Source organism: Anguilla rostrata, chromosome 7, assembly GCF_018555375.3.
Source record: "Anguilla rostrata isolate EN2019 chromosome 7, ASM1855537v3, whole genome shotgun sequence".
Classification (NCBI taxonomy): domain Eukaryota; kingdom Metazoa; phylum Chordata; class Actinopteri; order Anguilliformes; family Anguillidae; genus Anguilla; species Anguilla rostrata.
Window position 1 is genome coordinate 5110335 of NC_057939.1, and position 25165 is coordinate 5135499.

At 47.1% G+C, this 25165-nt stretch overlaps 1 protein-coding gene across 1 annotated transcript in view; it reads right to left on the minus strand.

Annotated features, from left to right (window-relative positions):
* Window positions 1–25165, minus strand: part of ppfia2 (PTPRF interacting protein alpha 2) — a 158972-nt gene that overhangs the window by 129096 nt on the left and 4711 nt on the right. The window contains exon 2 of the mRNA XM_064342029.1: window positions 18929–19183. Coding sequence (XP_064198099.1) covers window positions 18929–19177 — 249 coding nt within the window. The 5' untranslated portion in view covers window positions 19178–19183. The remainder of the gene's footprint in view (window positions 1–18928; window positions 19184–25165) is intronic.

Here is a 25165-nt window from a genome sequence, read left to right on the forward strand (position 1 = left end):
GAGTTGTACTACGCACAGTTGGCCAGAAGAGGGAGACAGATACAACAAAACAGTCACCTGGACCCCGTGCTCAGCTTCATTAGAAACGGTGGTAATCTTATAAGTACACAAGCTTGCATGGACGTGTGTGTGTTTTCTGTTGCATGCCCGCTTGCATCCACGTCCACTTGCAAGGCCTACATGCAGAACACTCCTTTGAGTTCTCCTGCTGCAGCTCTGTTTGTTGCAGCATGTTATCCAGAGCAGGAATTCTCCCATGTGACTCAGACTACAGTCAGCCCTCCCCATGGGGACACATCACACGGGCAACCAGCGCGGACACATCACAAACACCCCTGTACAGCGTGACGTCACTCTGTGGTTACTGTACGACTCCTGCAGGGAAGGAGTCCTCTTAGCCATTAGTCATCACCACCCTGCAGCCAATCAGAGAGCGCCTGTGAAACACAGGGCTGTGAATCTGATCTGCCACTCCATGGACACAGTTCTACAGATGTGTCTGAGTTTCATCAGTGGATGAAGTGGAATTTTATAACAAATTACAATGTTGTGAAATGCATTACAATATTGTGGGATAAATAGCTTTCTTTAGTTTTTAGGAATATACAGTGAGCTCCATAATGTTTGGGACAAAGACATATCTTTTTTTTTTCTTGCTGTAATTTCTACATGGTGCAAGCAAAGTGTATATAAATGCTCTTAAATAAAAGCTGAGAATTTGCACTTCAACCACATGCAAATTGTTCGATTACAAATCTAAAATTATGGAGTGCAGAGCCATATCAAGAAAAAAAAGTCTACATTATGGAGCTCATTATACGTGTATAAATGTATAAGTATATGCATGTGTGTGTGTGTGTGTGTGTGTATCTGTAAACAACAGGGACATATTTTGATATTAAAATCAGCATGGTAATTTGGTGGTACAATCCAGATGTTTTGTTGCAGCTTATCTGCACTAAGAGCATATTCAATGATGCTCTCTGAAAAAAATAGCATGGCTGGGTACGAGGACATTGTAACTGTATATTTTAACACAACCCCAGTTGTAGCAGCCAGGGAACTTTTAATTACAGAATTTGAAATCAAAGGCTGCCTTATGATGACGATTCAGAAAGCGTGGCGAAATGCCATCATCGAGGGTTTGGCATAAGTCAGGGGTGACATTCATGGGCAGTTATAGCATTAAGAGAGTCCGGCATCGGCCATATTCATCACCCTGCCCAGGGAAGATATGAAGCAAATTAATCTGTGTGTGTGTGTGTGTGTGTGTGTGGGGAATGTGAGTGTAGTGGGATATGTGTATGTGTGTGCGTGTATGTGTGTCTGCATGTGTGTGGGTGCGTGTGTGCATGTCTGTGTGTGTGTGCGTGTGGGTAGTGGGGTGTGCGTGTGTGGGGTGTGTGTGTAGTGGGGGGTGTACGTGTATGTATGTGTGTGTGTGTGTGTGTGTGTGTGTGTGAGGAGGGGGGCTGAACTGGGACAGAAAGATGACAAATCACAACAGGGAGGGAGAGAGAGAGAAAGGAAGGAAGGAAGAAAAGGAGAAGGGGGGAGAGAGGGAGGTTGGGCCTGACTGCGTTTTCATATTATATAATTTCCAGGTCACCACATTGTAGCCCATTTTACCACTATACATCCTGAAACGGGCGTGAGGAACATTTTTTACATCAAAAGCATTTTTCTGTTCCGTTTCCTTGCCGTTCCAATCCTTCTGCTATTAATAGCTATTAATATTTAATTCGCAAATTTAATTTTTCTCAGGAAAGACACTGAAATGAAAGGTCGAAAGCCTGCGCAATTAGTGCTGTAGAGGTACAGAATAACGTTCAGCATTCCTGACTGCACTGTGTTTCACCTCCTCTGACACGCACCGTATTTAACGTGTAACTACACCCAGAAAGCCAGCGCAGCCGAGTGGGTGCAAGGGACCACCACGTCTAGAATGATTACAAACCCACAGGTTCATCTGCACATAATACACTTTGACACACGCCATCAAGTTTAACGACCACTGAGCAAATGCATGGTGACGTATCGCAATAGAAATCGAATAAACAGCGGCATCATCCTGATTACACAGACGGCTTATGTTTCACGAGGCCAGTAGACGCAAACCAGCAGAGGACTTCGGATAACTCCCCCTCTGTTTCCTTCAACTGTCCAGAAATATTAGAGCGACAATTTATTCAATTTAGCTCTACATACACTCCAGAGGGAAAAGATGCTATCTTGCTTGTTCTTTTTATTTTTTATTTTATTTTTTACGTCCTGCATTTTACTACAGTTGTTCATAAATAACTGTAGAGTGGCTGCCCTGGCAGACAAGACCGTAAGTATTTCATAGCAAATACCCCGCTCCCTATAGGTCAACATTGTTCAAGCAAAAAAAGGAGGGTGGGGTGCAATAGGTCAGAACAAACAAATAAACATTAAATGGTCTTGCTCACTGTTGCCAATGAGGCTATGCAGGTAAAACACAGAGTTTCAGTGTGTGAATGCACTATTGTGGTCTACAGTTGACTCTGGAATATGTCAGCAGCAACTGTGGGAGGCAGCCCCTCTGAGCACTATATTACATGTCATAAAGATGACATTACATTTTTATAAGCATGGCATAACACCTGTAATAACCAGTCGTAACAGTGTAGTACAGCTCGGGATAGATGTCTTTACGCTGACCTGTTTAACACGATCCCTTTGCGAGGTATTTTGCCATCTGCTTTGTAAAATATGCTGCATAAATTATGACGGTGATGTGTGATGAGCTGTAATATGTCATTGTGGCTCGTTATGGCAGATGTTATGTCATGCTTATGACAGTCTTACGTAGGCTTTATGGTATGGCATGGAGTGTCACAGAGGGTTCCAGTGGCTTATCTGACCAATGGCCTCCTGTGGCTGATCAGCTGGCTTCAATCTGGCTACAATTCCTGCGCACAAAGTATAAAATCCACACCAGGAATACTCAAATCTGCCCCTCTCCAGGTCTGTAGTTCTGCTGGCTTTCTCTTTTGCCTGATAGTCCATAGTCCAATAATGTCTCTGATTGGCCAGAGATTACACTCACCAGGTGCGCCAAGTTTAAATCAGTCCCTGATTGGTGGGGAGGAAAGAGAACCAGCAGCGGTACTGGCCCAGAGAGCCAGATTTGAGTACACCTGATCTTACAGCATGGGTCAGGTGGTGGACTGTGGAGTCAAAAGGATTGCTAACCGACTGAATGCACTTTGCAAGACCGAACGCCAACGCTCTCCCAAATTAAATGCGGAGGTTTCAGTGATAAAACTCATCTCTACACAATAACAGACATTCCAAATTGGTAGACACAGAGACACTGGGCTAAACATTAGTTTAACTAACACCTGTAGGTAGCAATTAATGAGCCTAGTGAAGTCAATAAATACAGAGCCACATGTGGTAAAGTTGTGTGGATGCTGGATTTTTGCACTAGTGTGCGCACACACACACACACACACACACACACACACACACACACGTACACACATACAGACACACATACACACATGTACACACACACACACACACACACACACGCATACACACAAACACACACAGACACACACACACACACATACAAACACATACACAAGCGCACACACACACACACCGGCACACACACACACACACACACACGCACACACACACACACACACACACACACACACACACACACACACACACACACACACACACACACACACACACACACGCACACACACACACACACGCATACACACAAACACACACAGACACACACACACACACACACACATGCACACGCACAGTACAAAGGCACTCGATCTCCCTCCTGCCCACCTTCCTCTGCACTCTCTCACACCTTCAAAGTGTCGGGCTGTAGAGCCGGTGTCCATGGCGACAGAACACAGCGGGATCAAAGCGGTGCTGCAGATGCAGCCGCTGGGGGGAAAAATCAATGGCGGCGCTTGTTAGCGACGCGCCGTGCTGTACCATATTTAAAACCACTCCCTCCGGGCCACCGTACCGGGGGAGTTGGGCTGATGCACTCATTAGTAAAATACATTTCCCCGCACCTCTCCTGGCCAAAGCTTGAGTCTAATGAACAAGTGCAGGTGCAGTCTGGAGGTTGTTAGGTTGATGTGGGAATTTATTTATTTTGGTTTTTTTTTTTTTACTACTTCCAGAAAATGGCCATTGTTTATTTGTCTCTCTCACAGGCCTGTTGAGATCTGTGATTGTATCTGCAAATTCAGCCTTTAACTTTATTACTTTCAATTGATTTGGTGATCATCACAGCAAACCTATCAAAACTATCAACACAGGAGTTTACAAAAAAAAAAACCTATTTGCCTCTGTCCACAGCACCCTGCGATGAAGTCACAGGCAACCAATCAGAGACAAGATAGAATGCTGATTGTTTTCCACAAAATGGAGGAGAAAATAACCAGCACAGCCACTGATTCCCTGAGCTGTGCAAACGTACACATTGTGGCTACAGAATTTTGACAAAAACTCATTTCATTACAGGACGTCAGTGCCTACGTAGGACTTTTAGCTAGTATTGAGACATAAACATGCTTTCACACTTTTCACATCGGTCTGTGTGTTATTCCTAGGCTCTTTAAAAAGACGTTAAATCGAATTAAATCGAATTTACAACACTTAGCAGCAAAGAATGAGGCCTGACGCGTGCTTACTCCAATTAAGAGCCGGGGAAGTTTATGCGCCTTCGAATCATTCACGGCCACTCCCGCCAGCTCACCAGCCTCATTGGCCATTCGCCGTTATCGATAATTAAAATGTTTTACAGCAGATGAAAAATCAATTTAGCATAATGTTAAATGATTTTCTGCTGTGAGAACTGCGTCGAAGCCCTTCACACACAGAGTCTATAAGCTGTGTGCGTTCGGTCGTTCGTTGACCACCGCACGCGACTTGGCACCGTGTTGGGTCGCCCAAAGAACGCCTTTCCGTTCTGCCGAAAGGTTTCAGAGGAATCGTCCGCGCTGCTCCGACGCGACGGCAGAGGAGACGCACGGCCGTCTTCGCCCGTTCCAGTTTTCGCCAATAACCCCGGCAATGCGTGCGCAGTGTAGTGTCTAGGAGACACCCCAGTGGAACACCGTAACCATGGTTACATATGCCCTCCTCCAACAGCGCACACGTGGTCACGTGACAGGTCCCTGGGGGCGGGCCTCTGGTGGGCGGGGTCAGGTGCACTGCGGAGAGCAGGGGACTATTAGTCACTGGAAGAAGAGCTGGGGCTACAAGAGGATTGCGAATGTCTTTTTTTTTTTTTTTTTTCGGCTTAGCGCCACATCCACGCTCTCCGAACAGGCGCTCTGACAATCCAGAAGCCGTTTTGGCATGCCTAGAAATAGAGGGTCCCTTTGAACACAGCCCAAATCAGATATTTCTTGAGAGGCATTAACTCAAAATAAGAGATGAGTGGAATAAACTGCTTATGCACCCAATCCTCCTCCTCGCCCCCACACACGCGTTCACCGTTGTTCGATATCCCGCTCTGGGGGATGAGGCACCCTGCTGTGGTGCACGGATGAGCCTCGTAGCGCTGGATTGAATCTGGATCACGCCGGTGCTGACTGTGGCGGGTAGCTCCGCAGGGTCAGAGGCCATCGTCGATCGCATCCCCCCCAGGGTTCGGGAGGGTTCAGTCCGTTAGGGGTCGGCGTTCGTCCTGATCTAGTGACCCACACTGGTCACTCGGGTGGCCCGTGGACTGCATGCTAAAGCCTACTTCCTCTGACTCCACTCTGTGTGAGCTCACCTGTAGTCTGTAGTGTAAAAAGAAGCAGCTGATGACACCACGCGCTTTGAGGGAAGAACTATTTGAGAACTATCCGTGCAAAGGGTTTGTTCCCTCCAAAGCCCTTGCTGGGAACAGAGAAAAAAACTGCCTTTCCCATAATTTGTGTTGATTCTGATTTGGTAGTTATGACACGGCTGTTCAGAATTTACTGGACGAAAGCAGACGAACGACAGGCGGTGATTCTACAGGAAGCATCTGGTCTGGTGACGCGAAGCTCGGTGCGCTCTTCTCTCAGTGTAGCTGTGTCACCAAAATACTCATCTTTCCTCAAAACTGGCACTAAAATAACTACTATTACCACACCGCTTTGCTACTGGCTGTTGCTTCTGCCTATATCTCAGTGTGTAGCAGTTGAAATCAGATATGTAGGTACTATGTCATTTCAATTAAAGCAGACAAAGTTTGTTTTTCACAGCTTTTGTGTGTGTGTGCGTGCGTGTATGCATGTATACGTGTGTGTGTGTGTGTGTGTGTGTTTGTAAGTGTGAGTGTGTGTGTGTGTGTGTGTGTGTGTGTGTGTGTGTGTGTAAGTGTGAGTGTGTGTGTGTGTGTGTGTGTGTGTGTGTGTGTGTGTGTGTGTGTTGGTAAGTGTGTGTGTGTGTGTGTGAGTGTGTGTGTGTGTGTGTGTTTAACAGGATGGTTATTCAGTCTCTTCAGCTGGAGCTCTGAATGGCTCCATTAGCACTGGAAATGGCTCTTTGCTCCATTAGTGAACCTTCAGCAGACAGCTGAGTTACTGAGGGGGGGGGGGGGTGACGCTGAACACCCCCCCCCATTTACACACATGATTTAGCCCTGCATTACAAAGGACAGGAAATGAGAACAGAGTGCCTCTGGCTCTTTTTTTTTTTTATTCTGAGGGGTTTGTGTCAGTACCGTCGAACAACAGGCTACACGATACACGCAGGGCCTGAGAACGTCAACCCTGTAAATCAATTAACGTTTGCGCACCAGTGTGTATTTCTGCCAGAAACGCTCCGATTGAAAGCTTTACAGGACAGACGGACAGATCCAGAAATGAACTCAGACGGTAGCCTAACGCGTGGCAGAACAAGTCTACAGGAACTCTTACTAATGACAGCGCTAAATATTACGGTGTCTAAATTACCCACAAATCCCTGCGGATGGGTGATGGGCGGGCGAGCTCCTGTGGTGTCACTGGAGGAGAGGGGGGGGGGAGGGGTTTATCGCCGGAATCGAACAGCCGGCCCCCCCGTGCCCTCTCTAATCACCACCCTCCTTCCAGCGCCCGCGGCGACGGACGGGACAGATCGTCCGTCCGCAGCCGCGGCGGCGACAGCTCGTCAGATGCAGCTGCGCGACGGCGAGCGGGGCATTGTGGGATAGCGGGGGGGCGCATGCCAGTCAGCCCCGGATTACAGCGTGTCCGCGGACAGGGGACCTCGGCGACTGCCGACCCGCCGTGTCATCACCAACGCGAGTTTCCAACCGGGGGTTCTTCAGCGCAAACGGCCAACTGCGGTACGCTGTGTTTTTTTTCGCTGACCAGACGCCCCAGACGTCACGGACATTGGCCGAAACGCTCCGGTTAAGCCCCCTGTTTACAGGGCGAGCGGCGCCCTGCCAGAGATCTGAAACTACAGCCTTCTGGTCGCAGCTCGGTTCCCTACCCGGCAACATGCACCACCCAGCCGTAAAATATGACCGTTCCGAGATGAAGAAGTCACATGTATTATGTAAGATACGGCTCTCCCTAAAAAAAAAAAGTTCAAAGTAGAATATATATCACTGATCCTGCTTGGGCTCGGGCTCGGGCTCGGGCTGAGGAACTGCACAGTGATTACAGTCAGATAAATCACACGCGTCCGCACTGCTTTTGGGCCACGGGCTGTCCGGGGTAAATCAGGCTGAGGCGCAGTGCGAGAAACCCAGCGCTGGTTTAATGTGATCAGGTGATCAATGCTGTTCAGAGCCGGTTCCTCAGGGGAGGGGGGGGGGGGGGGCCCTGCTCTTTCCAATTCAGCAGTCGCTTTACGAATCTTCCGCGGGACGACGGAGGCGGAGGGGATCAAAAGACGAGACGGCTCCCCTACACAACACCCGCCGGTGCTTTGAAACCCGAAAATGTTGACAGGCGCCGCGTGCCGACCCCCTGCTTGCTCCCGACAGGCGCCGGCGGAACAACCCGCACGTTCGACCGTGGGAGAGGAGACGTCTGGTTTGGCGAACCCCTTCCCCCGAACACCAGAGCTGTGCTTTAAGGACAGGCGTTCGCTCGTGTGCACCTGCTTTCGCATCAGCTGCAGAACTCCAAGAGCATCCACACATCTGAATGCCATGCATGCGCAAAGCCACGTCACTCATAACATCACACTAAAGCAACGGGATCGCAGAAATGTCATGTATCTGAGAAGACGTTAGGAAATCTAGGATTAGAACCTGCAACCTACTGGCAGGTTTAACCTCTCCGGTCTGATGCCTAAGTCCAGGGTTTTCAACTGGGGGTCTATGTAGGTGCGCAATTCACCCTCCCCCCCCCATACCGTATTCTTCTGTCCCTGTGTGTAAGCGCACAATTCACCCCTCTTCCCCTCAATCTATGATCACAATCTCAAACCATCCCTCCCAACCCCCACCCCATTGTGATCTTTATAAAACTGGCTGAGTTAAGAGACTGACCCAAGAGACTGAAGAGAAGTTAGATTGCCCCCTTTTCACTTACGGATTATATATATACAGTATATATATATGTGACAATCTAAGGGGCGCCCAAGCCATGATGATTCACGGAAGTGTCGACTTTGTCGCAAACGTTCGCAGGGCAGTTCCTTAAAGGCGAGCGCTGTTCCCGTGTTCCCCGTCGACCTTTACGAGGAGGCCAGGAGCGAATCGATATCCCATCTCCCGTCTCCAGTCGCCGAGCCCTGGGCGGCGGCGAAGGTGAGAGGCCCGTCGGCCTGGTCCTGAGGTCACACCGCGATAAGCTCGCGGCGTCGTAAAAACCGAGACAAAGAGCTCCCCAAATCAACTGCCTGCCCCCGATTTTCCCTTCCAGTTGTGAACAGGCATTATTTCCATTGGCCCTTTTTTTTTACTTTGCAAAGCCCTGGCAGGGTAAAAAAAAAAAAAGCTGCCTTTCCCATAATTTGTGTTGATTTTGATTCGGTAGTTATGACACGGCTGTTCAGAATTTATTGGACGAAGGCAGACGAACGACAGGCGGCAATTTTACGGGAAGCATCTGGTCTGGTGACGCTAAGCCCACACACTTCTCTATAACTCTATAGCTCTCCCTCTCCCTCTCTCTTTCTCTCGCTCTCTCCCTTTCTCTCTATAGCTCTCTCACTCTCTCTATCGCTCACCCTATAGCTCTCTCACTCTCTCTCTATAGCTCTCACTCGCTCTCTATCGCTTGCTTTATAGCTCTCTCTCTCTCTATAGCTCTGTCACTCTCTCTCTATAGCTCTCACTCGCTATCTATCGCTCGCTTTATAGCTCTGTCTCTATAGCTCTCACTCGTTCGCTTTATAGCTCTCTCTCACTCTCTCCCTCTCTATAGCTCCCTCACACTCTATCGCTCGCTCTATAGCTCTCTCTATAACTCTCCCACTCTCTCTCTCTATAGCTCTCTCTCTCTCTCTCTCTCAATCTCTCACAACCCCACCACGCTCATTGCGATCAAAAATAGTTTCTTTCCCTCAAAAGAGGCACCAGAATAGCCGCCATCGGCACGGCAGCGTAAAGGCAGTAAATGATACATGATTAATCGCACTCCGGGAGCAGCTCATTAATATGCCAGAGGACCTCCGCCTCCAGCCCGTATGAGTAGGCCGCAATTAAGGGAAAACAAATAAACAAATAAATACACACAAACAGAAACGGTTCCTTCCAGAAAAGCCAGTTGCCTAAAAAGAAAATCACACGCTGAGCTACTCCAATCAGCTCAGGTTTTTCCATGAGAAAAAGGCCACAGTCAGCGAACTGTCAAACGCTGGGTAGGACAATAGAATCAGAAGTGGACTGAAGATGGCAGTAGTTAAGGGGCATTCATAGTTATAGTAGGTAATTGCTTAGGAGGATGCCTTTGTTGTTTTTTTTGTTTGTTTTGATTTTGTTTGTTTGTTTGTTTGTTTTTTTGGAGGAGTTCATGGAAGAGGTGATAAGAATGAAACCGATAATGTGTCAATTTGCAAAAGAGGCCGTGTGAAAAGGTATTGGATAGCTAAGTTGTTAAAATGAACAGGGGGTATGATTTGGAAATATAGTAGATATGTAGGACTGAGCAATTATGTGGATTTGTATGTTTTGATGTAAGTCTAGTCATGTTTGGTGTGTATGGATGTTTTGTATTTATGTTAGGATGTTTTGTGTGCGATAAATGTATATGATGTCACGTTGTGTGTTTATAATGAAACGAAAATAAAATCATACAAAAAAAAAAAAAATCACTGCTCTTCATTGCTCCTAAATGGGAATTCATTTGAATTCACTGATAACTCCAGCATCTAGAACAAAGACTATAATGTGAGTACGTATCTTAAAAAGCAATGCTATTAATAAATGTGGTTTGACCTCGTCTGCTGTGGTATTGTTTCACCATATCCAGTATCGTTCAGTGACGTTGGAAAATATAATTTTGCGTGTGCAAAATGTGAAATTCTTTTGACCGTTTATGTAACGTATTATGAAACATACTTTTCATAAGATGTGTGTGGGTACGGATACTGTATCTCCTCATTAGCTGTGTGTTCATTGCATACCCGCTTTTTAAAAAATGCTTCACACAGGCCGAGTTACGATCGCACAAATGACACAAAAAATATATGCCTGCTGTAATTTCTCTAGATGGAACTCTCAGAGCTAAATGCTACACACTTACTTCCATTTAACAAATTTCACTGTTTTCCACATCACCATGGTGGGCATATCTCTTATCAAATCTAGCACCCTTACCTCTAATGGAAACATTTTTTAAACCATTATTCAACGACTCAACCTGCTTCACCAGACAGATGTAACATGGCCTGCTTCACGACTGCAATATCATTGGTCAACTCCCGGGAAGAAAGAAAATGTAAACAAGGACTTATGCGTGCACTTCCGAGCAAGGCATCCTCATACATCCCTAATCTTGAGAAGATTTATCGCTATAATTGAGCTGGTGATTGCCGAAGCCGTCCAGGGCTTTTGTCGTGTCTAGGCCTTGATGGTATTGAAAGAAGTATGGCTTTAACTACCCGCTAAGGAAGTTCCTTGTAAGTGCCCCATACACATTACAACACATCACATTACATTCATTTAGCAACTTGCAATGGAGGAGCGCATAAGTACACTCCACTTGATTTATGTCAGCAGTAGTGTCAGTCTTGGCCGTTAGCATTCCCAGCCCAGCTTGAGTTTATACATATATTCAAGCTGAGTTCGTGCCATGTTCCATCAGCAAGCAGAGGAGCCTTTTGTTACAGCGCCAATGGAAACAGACAGCTCAAGTCTCCCAGAACGTATGGGTCTCTCTCTCTCTCTCCCTCACTCTCTATCTCTGTCTCCCTCTCTCCCTCTCCCTCTCCCCCTCTCTCTCTCTCTCTCTCTCAAGTTAACTCTTAGCCTCAGCTCCTGCACTCCTGCAAACTGTGTAAAAAAAAAAAAAAAATCCCCCCGGAAATATTTTTAAAGAAGATAAAATTTATTTAATCTTCCAGATCCCTCTGTCAAGAGTGCTTCCAGGTCTCCCAGAAATCAGTTCTGCCAAGTTGGGCAGTGTGATGGAAGACCAAACAATTTAGAGTCTCCAATTTGCCTACCTGCATGTCTTTGGACTGTGGGAGGAAACTCACGCTGATACAGGGAGAACAGGGAGAACGTGCAAACTCCACACAGGCCGGATTCGAACCCCCCACCAAAGTGCCGCCCCTCCTTGCGATATAGAAAGTCGCTTATCTCACACTTTTAATGAGCAGGTATTACCGAAGTTCCCTTGCGAACCGCTATACCCAGGTCACATGCTAAAACACACAAACAGAGTGTGACAGCTCCCACAGCCCTCCACTGCTCATGGGAACCGGGCCGTAACTGTGATCGCACCATAAACGCACGATAAAATTTGATGAGGTTTTGGTCTTGAGCGCTAATGTTTTTATTCTTTTTCTTTTTTCTTTTCTGGATTTATGAACAGTCTGTTCATTTGTGAAATAAAATGTCTGAATGGGACGGAGTGTGGCACAGTGGGTAAGGAACTGCGCTTGTAACCGAAAGGTCGCAGGTTCGAATCCCGGGTAAGGACACTGCCGTTGTACCCTTGAGCAAGGTACTTAACCTGCATTGCTTCAGTATATATCCAGCTGTATAAATGGATACAATGTAAAGTGCTAAGTAAAAGTTGTGTAAGTCGCTCTGGATAAGAGCGTCTGCTAAATGCCTGTAATGTAATGTACCTGTGCTGTGCTAGCCGACGTCTGCTCTGCTGTTGTGGGGAATGACACAGTCACAGGTACAGCGGGTAAAGCCCCATCTGCAGTCTGTCTCCAGTAATCCCACGTGTCATTAGGGCTTTATAACGTGTGTCTCCACCATAGACAGTCACATCAAAGTGAACCTGTGGAGAGGGGTGTGTGTGTGTGTGTTTGTGTGTGTGTGTGTGTGTGTGTGTTTGTGTGTGTGTGAGTGTGTGTGTGTTTGTGTGCGCGTGTGCTTGTGTGTGTGCGTGTGTGCGCGTGCATGTGTGTGTATGTTTGTGTGTGAGCGTGTGTGTGAGTGTGTGTGCATGTGTGGTGGGGGGGCGGGGAGGTATCAACACGTTTCGCACTGAACTGCCCCACACACGTTCCACAACAGCGTGAATCTACGAGACCAAAATCGCTGAACACAAAAGCTTCTTATGACGCTTCGCTTTCGCGTACCTGTTGAAGGAATGACTGATACCGTGAGCATATGCTTGGATGAGGGTTATGAGGGAATTAAAATGCAAGTAAAAACACTGAATATCAGGGGATAAAAAGGACGGCAAGAGTTACAGCGGGAGGAAACCTTTCATGCATGTTATGAGAAACGGAGATGACTCTCCAAAGATCGTCTCCGTCACGCCATTAAATTAAGCTGTTCGTGCAATATGGTCAAAGTTTTTTTTTTTTTCAGTGTTCGGCTAATTGTTTCATGTCTGCTAAAAAAAAGCCACTACTAGATATGTTGCGTTGGCTCAATTATCCTTCTATTTGGACAGTGACAGTAGTGTTCTGTACTCCAGTACATTGGATTAGAAATGAAACAATGAATATGAGGTTAAAGTGCAGACTGTCAGGTTTCATTTTAGGGTAGTTATTAATTCATTTATTTCATCCACATCCAAAGATCCATGTAGGAGTCACAGCCCTTTTCATACATAGTCCCCAATTTTTCAACCAAGTGCATTTGGTCCCCCAAAATGGAGGAACTATGAATAAAAAGGACTTCAATTCCTACATGATTCACCTGACATGGATGTACAATAAACACCCTTAAATTAAACCTGTCAGTCTGCACTGTAACCTCAATATTCATTGTTTAATTTCAAATGCTGAAGCACAGAGTTTAAACAACAAAGACTGTGTCTCTGTCCAAATATTTACAGACAGTGTGGGTGTGTGTGTGTGCAAACATTTGACTAATGGGTGTCCATTTCTAATTGTTAGAACTGTGTGTCTTATAAAAAAAAGCTCCACTGCCCTATCTACTCCTGAGAGAGTGCAGAAGCGACTGTGAGAAATGGCTGGGGGGGTGTTTCGGTCAGCTGTGAATTGTATAGCTTGAAATTTTTCTTCTCTCTCTCTCTCTGAGGCCAGTACAAAACAGTGTGGCTAAAAAATAAAAGCATTCAGATAATAAAGTACATGCATGGCTCCCATAAAAAAATGTGGTTATTTTTATGTGGTTTCTTTTTTTACTGCCATAGTATCTTGGGCTCCCCACACCGCCGTACCCACAATTCCCTTCACGCACGAAGCCAATCAGTGCTGCCCAGCGGTGGCCAATGGCAGTTGACCCCTGGAATCCTTCCCCTGCGAGCGGCCATCAAAGCCTGCACCTGCAGTTTGGCCCCCTGTCTCTCGATTAGCCCTGAGCAGGGCCCGCTTTATTCTCTCTCCAGCAGAGGGCGCTGTCCGTACCGGAGCCCAGAAGGTCGCTGATTGAGAACCTTAAGGAACCCAGCAGAGGTAGCCATTTTGAGCACAACCTTCGCCTTTCGTCCCGCAGGAGTCAGTGGGGTTAGTGTTCACTGCGGGGTAATTAAAATGTAAGCATGTAAGGAAGGCCATTAAATGAAGAAAACTATCACCACAGGATGTTGCTTTTACTCTGTAGGCGGGGTGGTGGTTGTGGGGGGTGGGCCCACATCAGAGAGCCCCTCCCACACAGGCCTGTCAGCGGTGGGGCGGGTAATCGGGAGCCGTGTCCTCCGCTACTGCCCCGTCTGAGACGGGACGTCTGACAGGGCCGTCCCACAGCGCCCAATCAATGATTGCACCCTGGGAGAACAAGGGGGGGGGGGGGGGGGGGAGTCTCCCGGATCAGACGCGACCTTTAAAAAGGTATCGATCAAGACGGACCGCCAGGGTTGCCAGAAATGCTCAATGAACAGAAAAAACACTTAAGTCCCCAGTTCCTCAATTCAAGGTAAAAAAAAACCCCAAACCTGGCAGAAAACAGCAGGGGAAAAAGCAAGGAAGACTGAGGGTGAGATTGCACTTAACGATGTCGTATACATTACTCAATTATTATTATTAGTATTTTTATTATTATTATTAGTAGTAGTAGTAGTAGTAGCAGTATCCGTATTATTAATATTATTTCTTACTATTATTAATATATATTAATTCTTAATGATAATAAGTTATAATAAATTTTTTCTTAAAGAATCTTTTTTTGGGGGCGGGGGGGGGGGGCGAGGGGGGAGTGTTGTTGGTTTCTTCCTCATGATTATTGCATTACATTACATTACATTACAGATTATGGTTTCTTCCAGGTTACGCTGTGGCTTAGCGAGGCTCACCCCCGTTGTCTGGCTGCCTGGTGGTACAGTCCAAGACTCCATGTACTCTGCTGCAAGGCCTGCCTTCATTACGACAATCTGCGCGAGCGATCAATACTCCGGTATCTCATTACTGTCTAGCTGAGAGGAGAAGCTCTGTGATGGGCGTCTCTGGGCCTGAATGCCCAATAGCAGCAGCGTACGCTGGCAGACTCGTGTTCCTGCTCCCTTTTTACGTACCCAGGGCCAAGAGCCATTAAGAGACATTAACATTATTCTACCAGGAAAAAAAAAAGAACAGAACTCAGGTCAAGTGTCTGGCTGGACGTTGGTCTATATTTGACCACAATGGCTGCTAATCCGCGGTCCAGGAGGACTACGGTGAGTAAAGACCCTTGTTAAATCAAGGCACTTCACAATCCGATTCAACTAATAATGAGACCTGACTGGGAAATTTAGTTAAATCCTGGTCTGGGGATTGGTTAATGATTTGTAAGGACAGGAAAACCCTTCAGGCCATGGTACAAAAGCGCACTCCAGTGGAGGGCGGGGCAAACTTTAAGCTGCGGAAGTGAGAGGAATGGGGGGGACACGAGGAACAGCTTCTGTGTCTGAAAATAGCAAACAGGGAGGGGGGTCTGTTTGGCCCCAGGGCCGTTTTACTAGCTGAGCTGAGCTGAGTGCTTCCTACTCTATGAGCTGAGCTATTCAGAGAGAGAGGAAGCAAGAGTCATGTGACTCGCCATGTGCTGACATACACTCTCTCTCTCTCCCCCCCCCCCTCTCGATCTCTATCTCTCTCAATTTTCAATTTCAATTTGCTTTATTGGCAGGACAACTACAGTCGTATTACCAAAGCAACACATGTAAGACATGCTCTATCTCTCAGTCCGTCTGTCTGTCTGTCTGTCTGCCTGCCTGTCTGTACCACCAAGGGCAAAGAAACAGAGAGTAGGTGGAATCATATCAAAAGAATATTTAAAATGTGTAATGTGACGGATGTGACAGTTGCAGACCTGTACGTGTTGGGTGTAAATTTCTGCTCACATCTGCCCTGTGAGGAAGGCTGATGGGTTTTCGGCCTACATCGAACCCTATGGACGAAACGGCTCCACCTCAAACGGCCGCCAATGGCGAGTGAGCGAGCGAGAGAGCGAGCGAGCACGGCGACTCTCCCCCCTCTCTGACATTTCCAGAATACAGAAAAAAAAATCAGACAAGAGGCAAAATGTCCTCCGTGTTTTTGTGAGACGGAGCCGCTCTCTGACCTCCAGGCAGGTCGCCTGTGTCTGAGGCACCGCTGGTGACCGCCATCGCTTCGATCGCCGTCGTGAGAGTGTGAGGGAGGGGTGGGGGGGGGGGTGGAGAGGGGGTTTGTCCTTTACAGAATGGGGGGGGGGGGTGTTGGGGGTAGAGCGAGAATCAGGTTGAGATAAAACACTACTGCTTCTCCAGGTTTTATGGGAAGGGGGGAAGGGGAGGAGTGAGGGGGTTGTCCTTTCAGGTGGAATTGCGAAATTGTGGGGGGGGGGGGGGTTCAACCAGAATCTGATATTTTCCGGGTTTTCTGGGATGGGGGGGTGTTTGTCCTTTACAGGTGGAGTTGTGAGATTGTGGGGAGGGGGGGGGGGGAGTAGGGTACCACCAGAATCAGGTTGAGCTCCTGCTTCTTTCGGTTTTCTCCCCGCAGTCACCAGGCGCCAACGAAGAGCGAGCCACCTGCCACTTATCCGCCGTACCAGAGCGCTGTCATCCGCTAAAGCACGTATGCACAGTCGCTAGCGTGACCTCCTTCTCGCCAGCTGCGTCTGTGACCGTGTGACGAGACCGCAGAAGAAGGGAGGGAAAAGCAGGGTGGTGATGCTCACCCTCTCTCCTTTCTCCCCACAATGAAGACTTTATATTCGGCTGACATAAAAGCCGTTTGTTCCAAACGCGATGCTCAGAGCATCGTCTTCTGCGCCGGAGAGCAACTGCACTGGCCGACAGCGAACCGAAACCCATCATAATGATGGAGAAATCTGAGGTGAATAAATGTGCTAATAAGACACAGTCGGCTCTCCCCAGAGTGCCATTGTTTAAGGAGTTCTGAATCTGAGAGATGCAGGTTTGAATCCCTTTTGAGACACTGTAAGGTACATTTCCACAATTAAAAAAAAAAGTCGCTTTCTAAAGAAGTTACAGAGCTTAAAAGATGCATCAGATGTACAATCATTAATCCTGTCAGTCAAGATAAATGCCTCAGCTTACTAATTAAACAATGTAATAGCTGCTTGTTACACATTCAATTATCAGAGAAGGGGGGATTAAAATTCAGCCTCTTTTCTTGTTACATTTTTTTGAAAGTACAGACAGTGAAACAGAACTGGGATGATGCGAGTGGCCTAAAAATCGAAAGAAGCCTTCCATCGTGTTTCAGAAACAATCGGCATGGCAGCGATATCACGCGGGCTAATTAACAGCGCCAAGTTAATTTGTGGAGTCGTCTGCGTGTGAACGACATCGACGGGGGGAGCCAGATGGTGAAATGACATCTTACTTGCGAGGGTTCGGTAGCGTTAGCGCGTCATCGGCGCGCGGTCGTTACACACAGAGAGCCCACACGGCCGCCGAGCTTCGCGTAAACAGACGCGGCTGGTCACGGTGAGTCATTAAATTAAATAAATGGATAAAACGAGAAGTGAGACAGTGCACTTGAGTACGAGCTGCTCACGCTCTCTCTCCAAAAGAGAAGAAACGGTAATGCACACCCCTCCCCCTCCCCCTCCCCAATATTTCGCTTTTTCACGTTTGAAAGGAGCAGCGTCATCGGTAAGCGCCTGAGGTCTAGGCAGCGGCCTTTCTCAAGTTCACATCTTGTGACTGTCTTACTAACTTCTGACTAACTGTTGGCATTTCAATAAAAAAAAATTAACCCAAAAAAAGTTTAGAAACATTTCAACTTTTACTTTCTGTAAAAAAATTTACACAGGAAGGCAAGCATACACAGGGATACACACACACACACATGCACACATGCACACATGTGCACACGCAAACACACGCATACGCACGCACTCACACACACACAACACTGCATAGAGAAACTTCAATGGTGGTTAGTCATACCTCTAAGATGAAACAACATAGGCACTAAAGGAGGAAAAAAGCCTGTCATATTTCAGATTTTACTGGGAAATTTTTGGGGCAATATTTCAGGCAAAGAACAATAATTTTTCCACCTGCAAAATGTGCAGAACTCAGGGTTAGCCTGCCCAACCTAATACCACATCAGCCTTTTCTCTCCATCAGTGGGTGCCTGGAGTAACCTCAAAATAGAATCAATTAGGCCTCAAGCCCAAACTGAGATAAAATAAAAGGTTCACTGAACTTCTGCTAGCAGGGCGCAGAACAGCATTATATAGCGAGACCAGGGGCGCATTCCAATCGCTTATTTTATCCGTCCTTGCCTCGTCAGTCCTCGCCTGACCCGGAAATCGATCGAGGTCCGCCACCTTTAAGGACGTTCCAACCCGTTAAATGCTCCTTGAAGAAGCAAGGAGCGAGGAGCTAGGAGGCACCTGAAGGATGCTTGAGCAAGGAAACACTCCTTTATAGAAGTATTTTTTTTCAAAATGTATAAACAATCGACCAGTGGATCCAACTATCCCCATCCGCCATGTCTGTAATTGACATGACTGCAAACTGACGCTTGACTGAACAAGGACGTTCCTATTTCCCGATACACGTTTCCTCGATTCGCCCGTCCTTGCGTCCTTTCCTTGCGTCCTCCGTTGGGTGGAGCTAAGGAAGCGAGCAAAGGACGTGAGGAAATGATGCATGGAGGTAAAATACGCGATTGGAAAGAGGCCCAGGACTAGCGCTTACAAAGTGAACAGCGGTGCTGATGCAGGATCAGGATTCTGCCCGTATCCTAACATGTTCCATGAGCAAAGCTGATCAGACCCTCGATCAGCATTCCTACTCTCATATGTCCTACATCCCCCCATAAATAAGACCTCATAGTGCTAACTTTCAAGCTAGCGCCGAAGCGTGATTGGTCAGTTTTGAAGGTGAAGGAGACAAAGTGGGCGGGGCCTGGGGTGGGGTTTGGGCAGGGCTTGGGGCGGGGCTCGGGGGGGGGGGGCTCCTACCTGCGGCAGGGCGGAGCTGAGCTGCCTCTGCAGCGAGTCTCGGTCGTAGATGACGTCCTCCAGGTGCTGCTGGGTGAGGCCCAGGCTCTCCTGCGTCTCCCGCAGCGTGTCCAGCAGCCGGTCCCGCTCGTCCAGCATGTTCACCATCAGCTGCTCGAAGTGCGAGTCCGGGTCCGAGGAGCTGCTCTGCGAGCCGCGCTGGCTCAGCGCCGTGTCCTCGCTGATGGTGGGCATCACCTCGCACATCATCTCTCCCTGCGGACACAGGGGGCGGGGACACAGGGGTCAGAGGGTACCGAGGATCAAAGGTCAAATTTTTAAGTTTTTGATCTTATTTTTACACAGTTACTTTCAAGCATGTGAAACTAGTCACGTTCCATTGCATTGGACTATTTTTATCGATGGAATCTATGGGATGTGATGGTGAGGGTATCCTTGCGTGACATGGCATTTCATTTAGAATACAGGAAGTGAAAGAATAAGTTTATAGACTTTGTTAGGCTAATTTAACAGCACTGTTATGCCTAACCAACAGGTTTAGACAGAGTATCCCAGGTGACTGACAATCCCAGTTTTCTAAGCTTACTTATACTTAAACATTAACTTGCAGGCTATTTTAAATATACAGTGTATACAATCAAAACAAGCATTTCAGAAAATGTTTGAACATTCAGAACACTTGGAACGCCCAAACTATAGCAAACCAAATAGGTCTACGCCAACAGATTCAGATTTTACTATACTTCAAAGGGGAAAATGTCCAATGCTAAAATATAAATGCCTCCATCCAAGGGAGGTATAGCTCTGCAAGCCACGAGTCATCGCATACATACTTCATTACACAAACCACGGGCCTTCTGAATCTTTATTTTACACTGCTTGATGGCAACAGTGATATGTCTTGAAGCGTTTTACATTGACCTCCTTCAGCTCTATAAATAGACATGAAATGCCATTTCACTGGTATTCAAGAATCACTAATGACAAGACTATCGCTGCCGTATGGACTCGCCAGCTGAAAAAATGTTCATCAAAACAACATTTTATCAATCTCAAGAGCCCCTACTGAGCAATGGGGGAGAAAACATTGCCAATTACACCCCCCCCCCCATCCTGGAACTGAAGTGCACATTACTGCTCTATAAGAACAAAAGGATCAATAGGATGTGCCGCTTGGGAGTCCCAAAATAATGGCATTGTAAAAAACGTACACGCTCACGAGTAAAGACATCCAACTATATATCCATTTCAAAGATCACACCCCAAACCGTCACGGTCGGAGGGGGGGAAGAGATCTGGAAATCCCCAGGGCCCCATTGAAAGTGTACCTTAGTTAGAAGTTTATATCTCATGTAACGGTGTCACGGGCCACACCGTTGGCTGAGTAACGACCGGTGCGCTCCGGCTCAAAGGCCGCCGCTGAAATAGGGAAAGGAAGGACGGTCTCTTCAGGTTCGGGTTCGATCAAAGTGTGGTGCCAGCCCCTCAGGAGTTAACCTGACACAATTAACACGGGGGGGGGGGGGTGTAGCGTCTCTCGGCAAGGATGGCACATGACCACGACTGACTCACGCGGAACTCTGAGTCAAACCCCTCCGCCTCTCCACACCCACCCCCCCCAGCTCCCCACAGACCCCCCACCCCCACCCCGGCCGCGTCTTGGAGGCTGGACGGCCCTGTGACAGATTTCACGCTTGTTCTGCTTTGTGGGTCAGCCTGTGCCTTCCGTTTTGATTCTTCACACAAACGCACAGGATCTATACCACAATGCACTGCTGCGGCCTGGCTGGAGCAGGGGCGGGGGCTGATCTTTGCTGACCTTTAGACGCCGCCGAAGCTCTCTGAATCTGTTCCTCAGACACCGGGGAGCTCAGAATGTGCCATGCTTTTTTTTTTTTTCCACATGCCCCATTACCCTGGAGTCTGGAGAGACTGATATTTGGCTCATGCCTTTGCCATGTGCAGATTAATGAATTATTCGGGCACAGGGCACAGAGATTCTCTTCCCAGTCTCTGCCCAAGCTTCCTGTAGCTGAGTGAAGCCTCAGAGCCAGACGTGCTGGATATGCCATCACCAGGAACTGTGTCTGTCTAGAGGGATGCCACTACATCCGTGTAATTCAAACTCAGGTTTGCTGACGAAAAGACCACACTTCTGAAGCACTGCATGTTCAAACCAGCGGAAGTGTAAACTTATTTAAATCTTACAAGCCATTTAAAATACATTATTTCAGTGGCATCTGTATCTTATAGTGGATATCTATGAAATCGGAATTTCGTAATTCTCCTGACGCACAGAACGATTCTTCTAAAGCACAGAGACGTCCTGCAAAACACACCTGTTATGCAGACACAGTAAACAGCTGACAGGTTTTTAAAAATTTGGCAAATTAAGTTTTGAGTTACGGGTGTATCACGCACTTAGCAACAATAAGCAATGAGAAACTTCCCTAAGAATACGTAATTTTGTATTTCAATTATAAAAATATCCAGCGTACCTTTATGATTGGCTCAAGACTGGACTTTTCCCAGAAAATGTTCGCGGTTAGCAGCGGAGCTTGAAATTAATTTAAGTACACGCGCGGCTGATGGCCCGAGGCTGGTTCATGAACACTCAGCACAGCCAATCAAACGCTTCTCCTTGAGTTTTACACACTCAAATATGAAGCCCAGGAGACTCGTGAAGCGTGGGACATACCCTCGCACGCTCATACCCTCTCACGCTTATACCCTCGCACGCTCGTATCCTCGCACGCTCAAAACCCTCACATGCTCGTACCCTCTCACGCTCGAAACCCTCGCACGCTTGTATCCTCTCACGCTTGTACCCTCGCACACTCGTATCCTCTCATGCTCATACCCTCGCGAGCTCAAAACCCTCACCTGCTCGTACCCTCGCACACTCGTACCCTCGCACACTCGAAACCCTTGCACGCTCAAAACCCTTGCACACTTGAAGCCCTTGCATGCTCGAAACCCCCGCACCCTTCTATCCTCTCACGCTCGAAACCCTCGCACGCTCATATCCTCTCACGCTCGAAACCCTTGCATGCTCGTATCCTCTCACGCATGTACCCTTGCACGCTTGTACCCTCCACACGCTCACAAATCTTGCGACAGACTGATAGATGTTCTCTCAGACTGGGAAACGGTGAAATCAAATCCAGCTTCTCTTGTGTTCCGGTACATTCTAACTCATCACTATGCCCCCCAACGCCCATCACCGCCCCCGCCCCCCCCCAATACTCTACTAGCATTATTCGTCTTATGCCTGTCTGCCCTTTTCACACCCCCAAACACTCAGGGAGGGGGTTTTGACATTAAAAATCAAGTTCAAATTCAAAAAGCTTTATTGCTTTTTTAATTAGCATAAAACTTGACGAAGTGAAACATGATTACGTCTTATGGCTTAAAGATAACATCGTTACAGCACATGGAATTACAATACGTATGGCAATAACGTGAAAGTGCCAATCAAGTATCAGTTTTCACAGGCAACAGGAACCTTAAACTTAAACTGGTGCTTACAGCCGAAGATTGGGATTGGAGGTGGAGGGCTTTGCAATAATATCTTGTAACAACATAACTCAATTACACCGCAATAACAATGTCATCATAAATTAAATGCAGTATTGCGGGTTATTTGAGAATATTGTTTCGGTAAATACCAATGTTTATGAATTTTCCTTCAAATGAAGAGGAGGAGGATAATGGCATTAGCAATGAAAGCAGTATATGCATGCAATATATCAAATCAAGTCAAATCAGATTTTATTATATAGCACATTTCCTACAGGAAGCAACTCAATATGCTTTACTCAAGCAGTTCAGATACAACAGATACAATTATAATAAAAAAATACAGCAACCACAGTAATCACACAGCATTGGAAGCAGCAGTAAAGCAAATACCATAAAACCAAAATAAAACCAATTCAATTCCCTTAATCAAACGCTACGGTGAAAAGATATGTTTTTCAGTTTTTTTTTCCTGAAACCCTTCAATGCTTCAATATTTGGAAGGTCAGCAGGCAGGTTATTCCAGAGGCGGGGTGCGTGTAGAACCCGAAACGTAATACAGGAGCAGGACCGAGCGGAAGGAGGGAGCTGTAGACATAATGTCAGCCATGTCTTTTTTCTGTTGATTAACCGTGCCAAAAACGCTCAAAGGCTTGGTCCGCCCTGGCCCTCCTCCTTCTTTAGGCTAGCCTCTCTCTCTCCGAGTTCCCCGCATAAGGATCCCCTCGCAACACGGGTAACGCCGCCAAATGCCAACGCGCACAATTTATACGCCAAGGCCCCTTTCCAAGCGCGAGGTCTGAAATGAATCTCTGCGCATCTCTGATCCGCACTTGCACTTAATAAAAACAGAGCAGTCCCAAAGCCTCAGATCCAAAGCATCACAATGTGGAAGGTTTTCTCCTTTTGAGTTTCCACTTTATTAATACAATTTTTGACGGACCAGAACTCCCAGAATGGCAAATATGAACCAGAGGAGTCCGTGTGGCCTTGTAGTTACAGTACAGGCATTTAACAGATGCTCTTCTCCACAGCCACCCACACAAATTTATCATTTTTTCACAGCATGCGTTTATATAGCTGGATATTTCTACCGAAGCAATTCGGGTTAAGAGACTTGCTCAATGTACAAAGGCATTGTCACACCTATGAATCAAACCTTTAGGTTACAGGGCCCAGTTCCCCGCCCACTACACCACACTATAATAAAGGAATACATCATCATCAAGAAGCTGCAGGTTTGAGAAAGCTGGAGGAATGGGTTTGTTTGCATGGTGTCAGAGATAGAGTACCTTTTCTAAATAAAATTTTAAAAAGCCTTGCTTTAATCAGCCCAGCGCTGGAAGCAGAAAAAGACAGGCTGTGTATTTGTTAGCCCATGGCTGAGGTGAAAACTTTATGTGAAATGCGATAAATAAATAAATAAATAAATAAATAAATAAATAAAGCCAACGGCCCGTACTGGAACTCTCTCTGACCTTTAATGAGAACACACTCAGTAGACCCATTCTCAATAACCGCACATATTACAAATGAAATCACACATGTAAATGCAACATGGGTTACAGTACTTAGCTTTCACATCACTTGACCGCCAAAATAGGGTAGTTACAGCATATGAACTAAGGGACAGTTAAATGACCTGTTTTTGGAAAAAAAAATAATTACGTGTTAAATAAAGTCATTTTCTCTGAACGACTGCATTAGTATAAAAGAATACCATTATTCCATTTTTGAGCATACAATTTAGATCATCACCTGTTTATATTTTATACAGCCTTTCTTAGCACGTTCCTATCAAATGTGTGGATAATTTTAGTCTGAATATGGAGGTAAGTCATAGAGTTAACACCACTAAGTATTAACGCTATGCATTTTTGTATTTAAACCAATACGTGTAAACCGCTGATGTGTGAGGGGCATCCATGGAGTGCTCCTATTCTGACCCGCGCCTCTTGTTTCCGCGTGTCCCGTCTGTAGCCTCCCACGTCTACAGAGGAGGATACTTGCTTTATTGCTTTGCCATATGCCAACGGATGAATTATTCAGGGGAAACAGGACACACACACGGTTCTGTTCCCAATCTCTGCCCCAGCTTCCTGTCTGAGAGCGACGGCTCACCTCCGGGTGTTGTGTGTGTGTGTGGGGGGTGGGGTGTTGGGTGTGTGTTGCGTTGTGCGCGGTGGTTTGTGTGTGTGTGCTGTGTGTTGTTGTGTGTGTGTGTGTGTGTGTGTGTGTGTGTGTGTGCGTGTGTGTGTGTTGACACCGGGCGGGAACAGCAATGGTCCGGTGGAGCCTCACGCCACACAGGTGGCCACAACACCAGAACCTCATCATTTAACCCCCGAGCGAAACCAAAGCCGGCCGGGCCCCTGCGAACAGACGCAAGCCAGGGAGCGCGTCCGTTCGCGACCAGAGCTTGTGTGTGGCAGAGACCTCACCTCACCTTCTCTCTAAGGCTCCCACCGTGCAGTGCTTAGCACCCACAGCGTCTCAGAGAACCTGAAAGCGCTTACTGTGGGGGACTTCGTGGACGCAGGGAATCTGACGGATACGATGAGCTGGAAGGCGAGATTTGCGCATCGGCACCAAAACGTTCATTAAGGGGGGGAAAGAATACAGCGTGCCACTGAAGATCATATAATAAACCTGCCACTCGCACACCTTGAACAAAACCAACCCACCCCAGGCCTTCGCTTAAAAAGAAGTCCATCACAG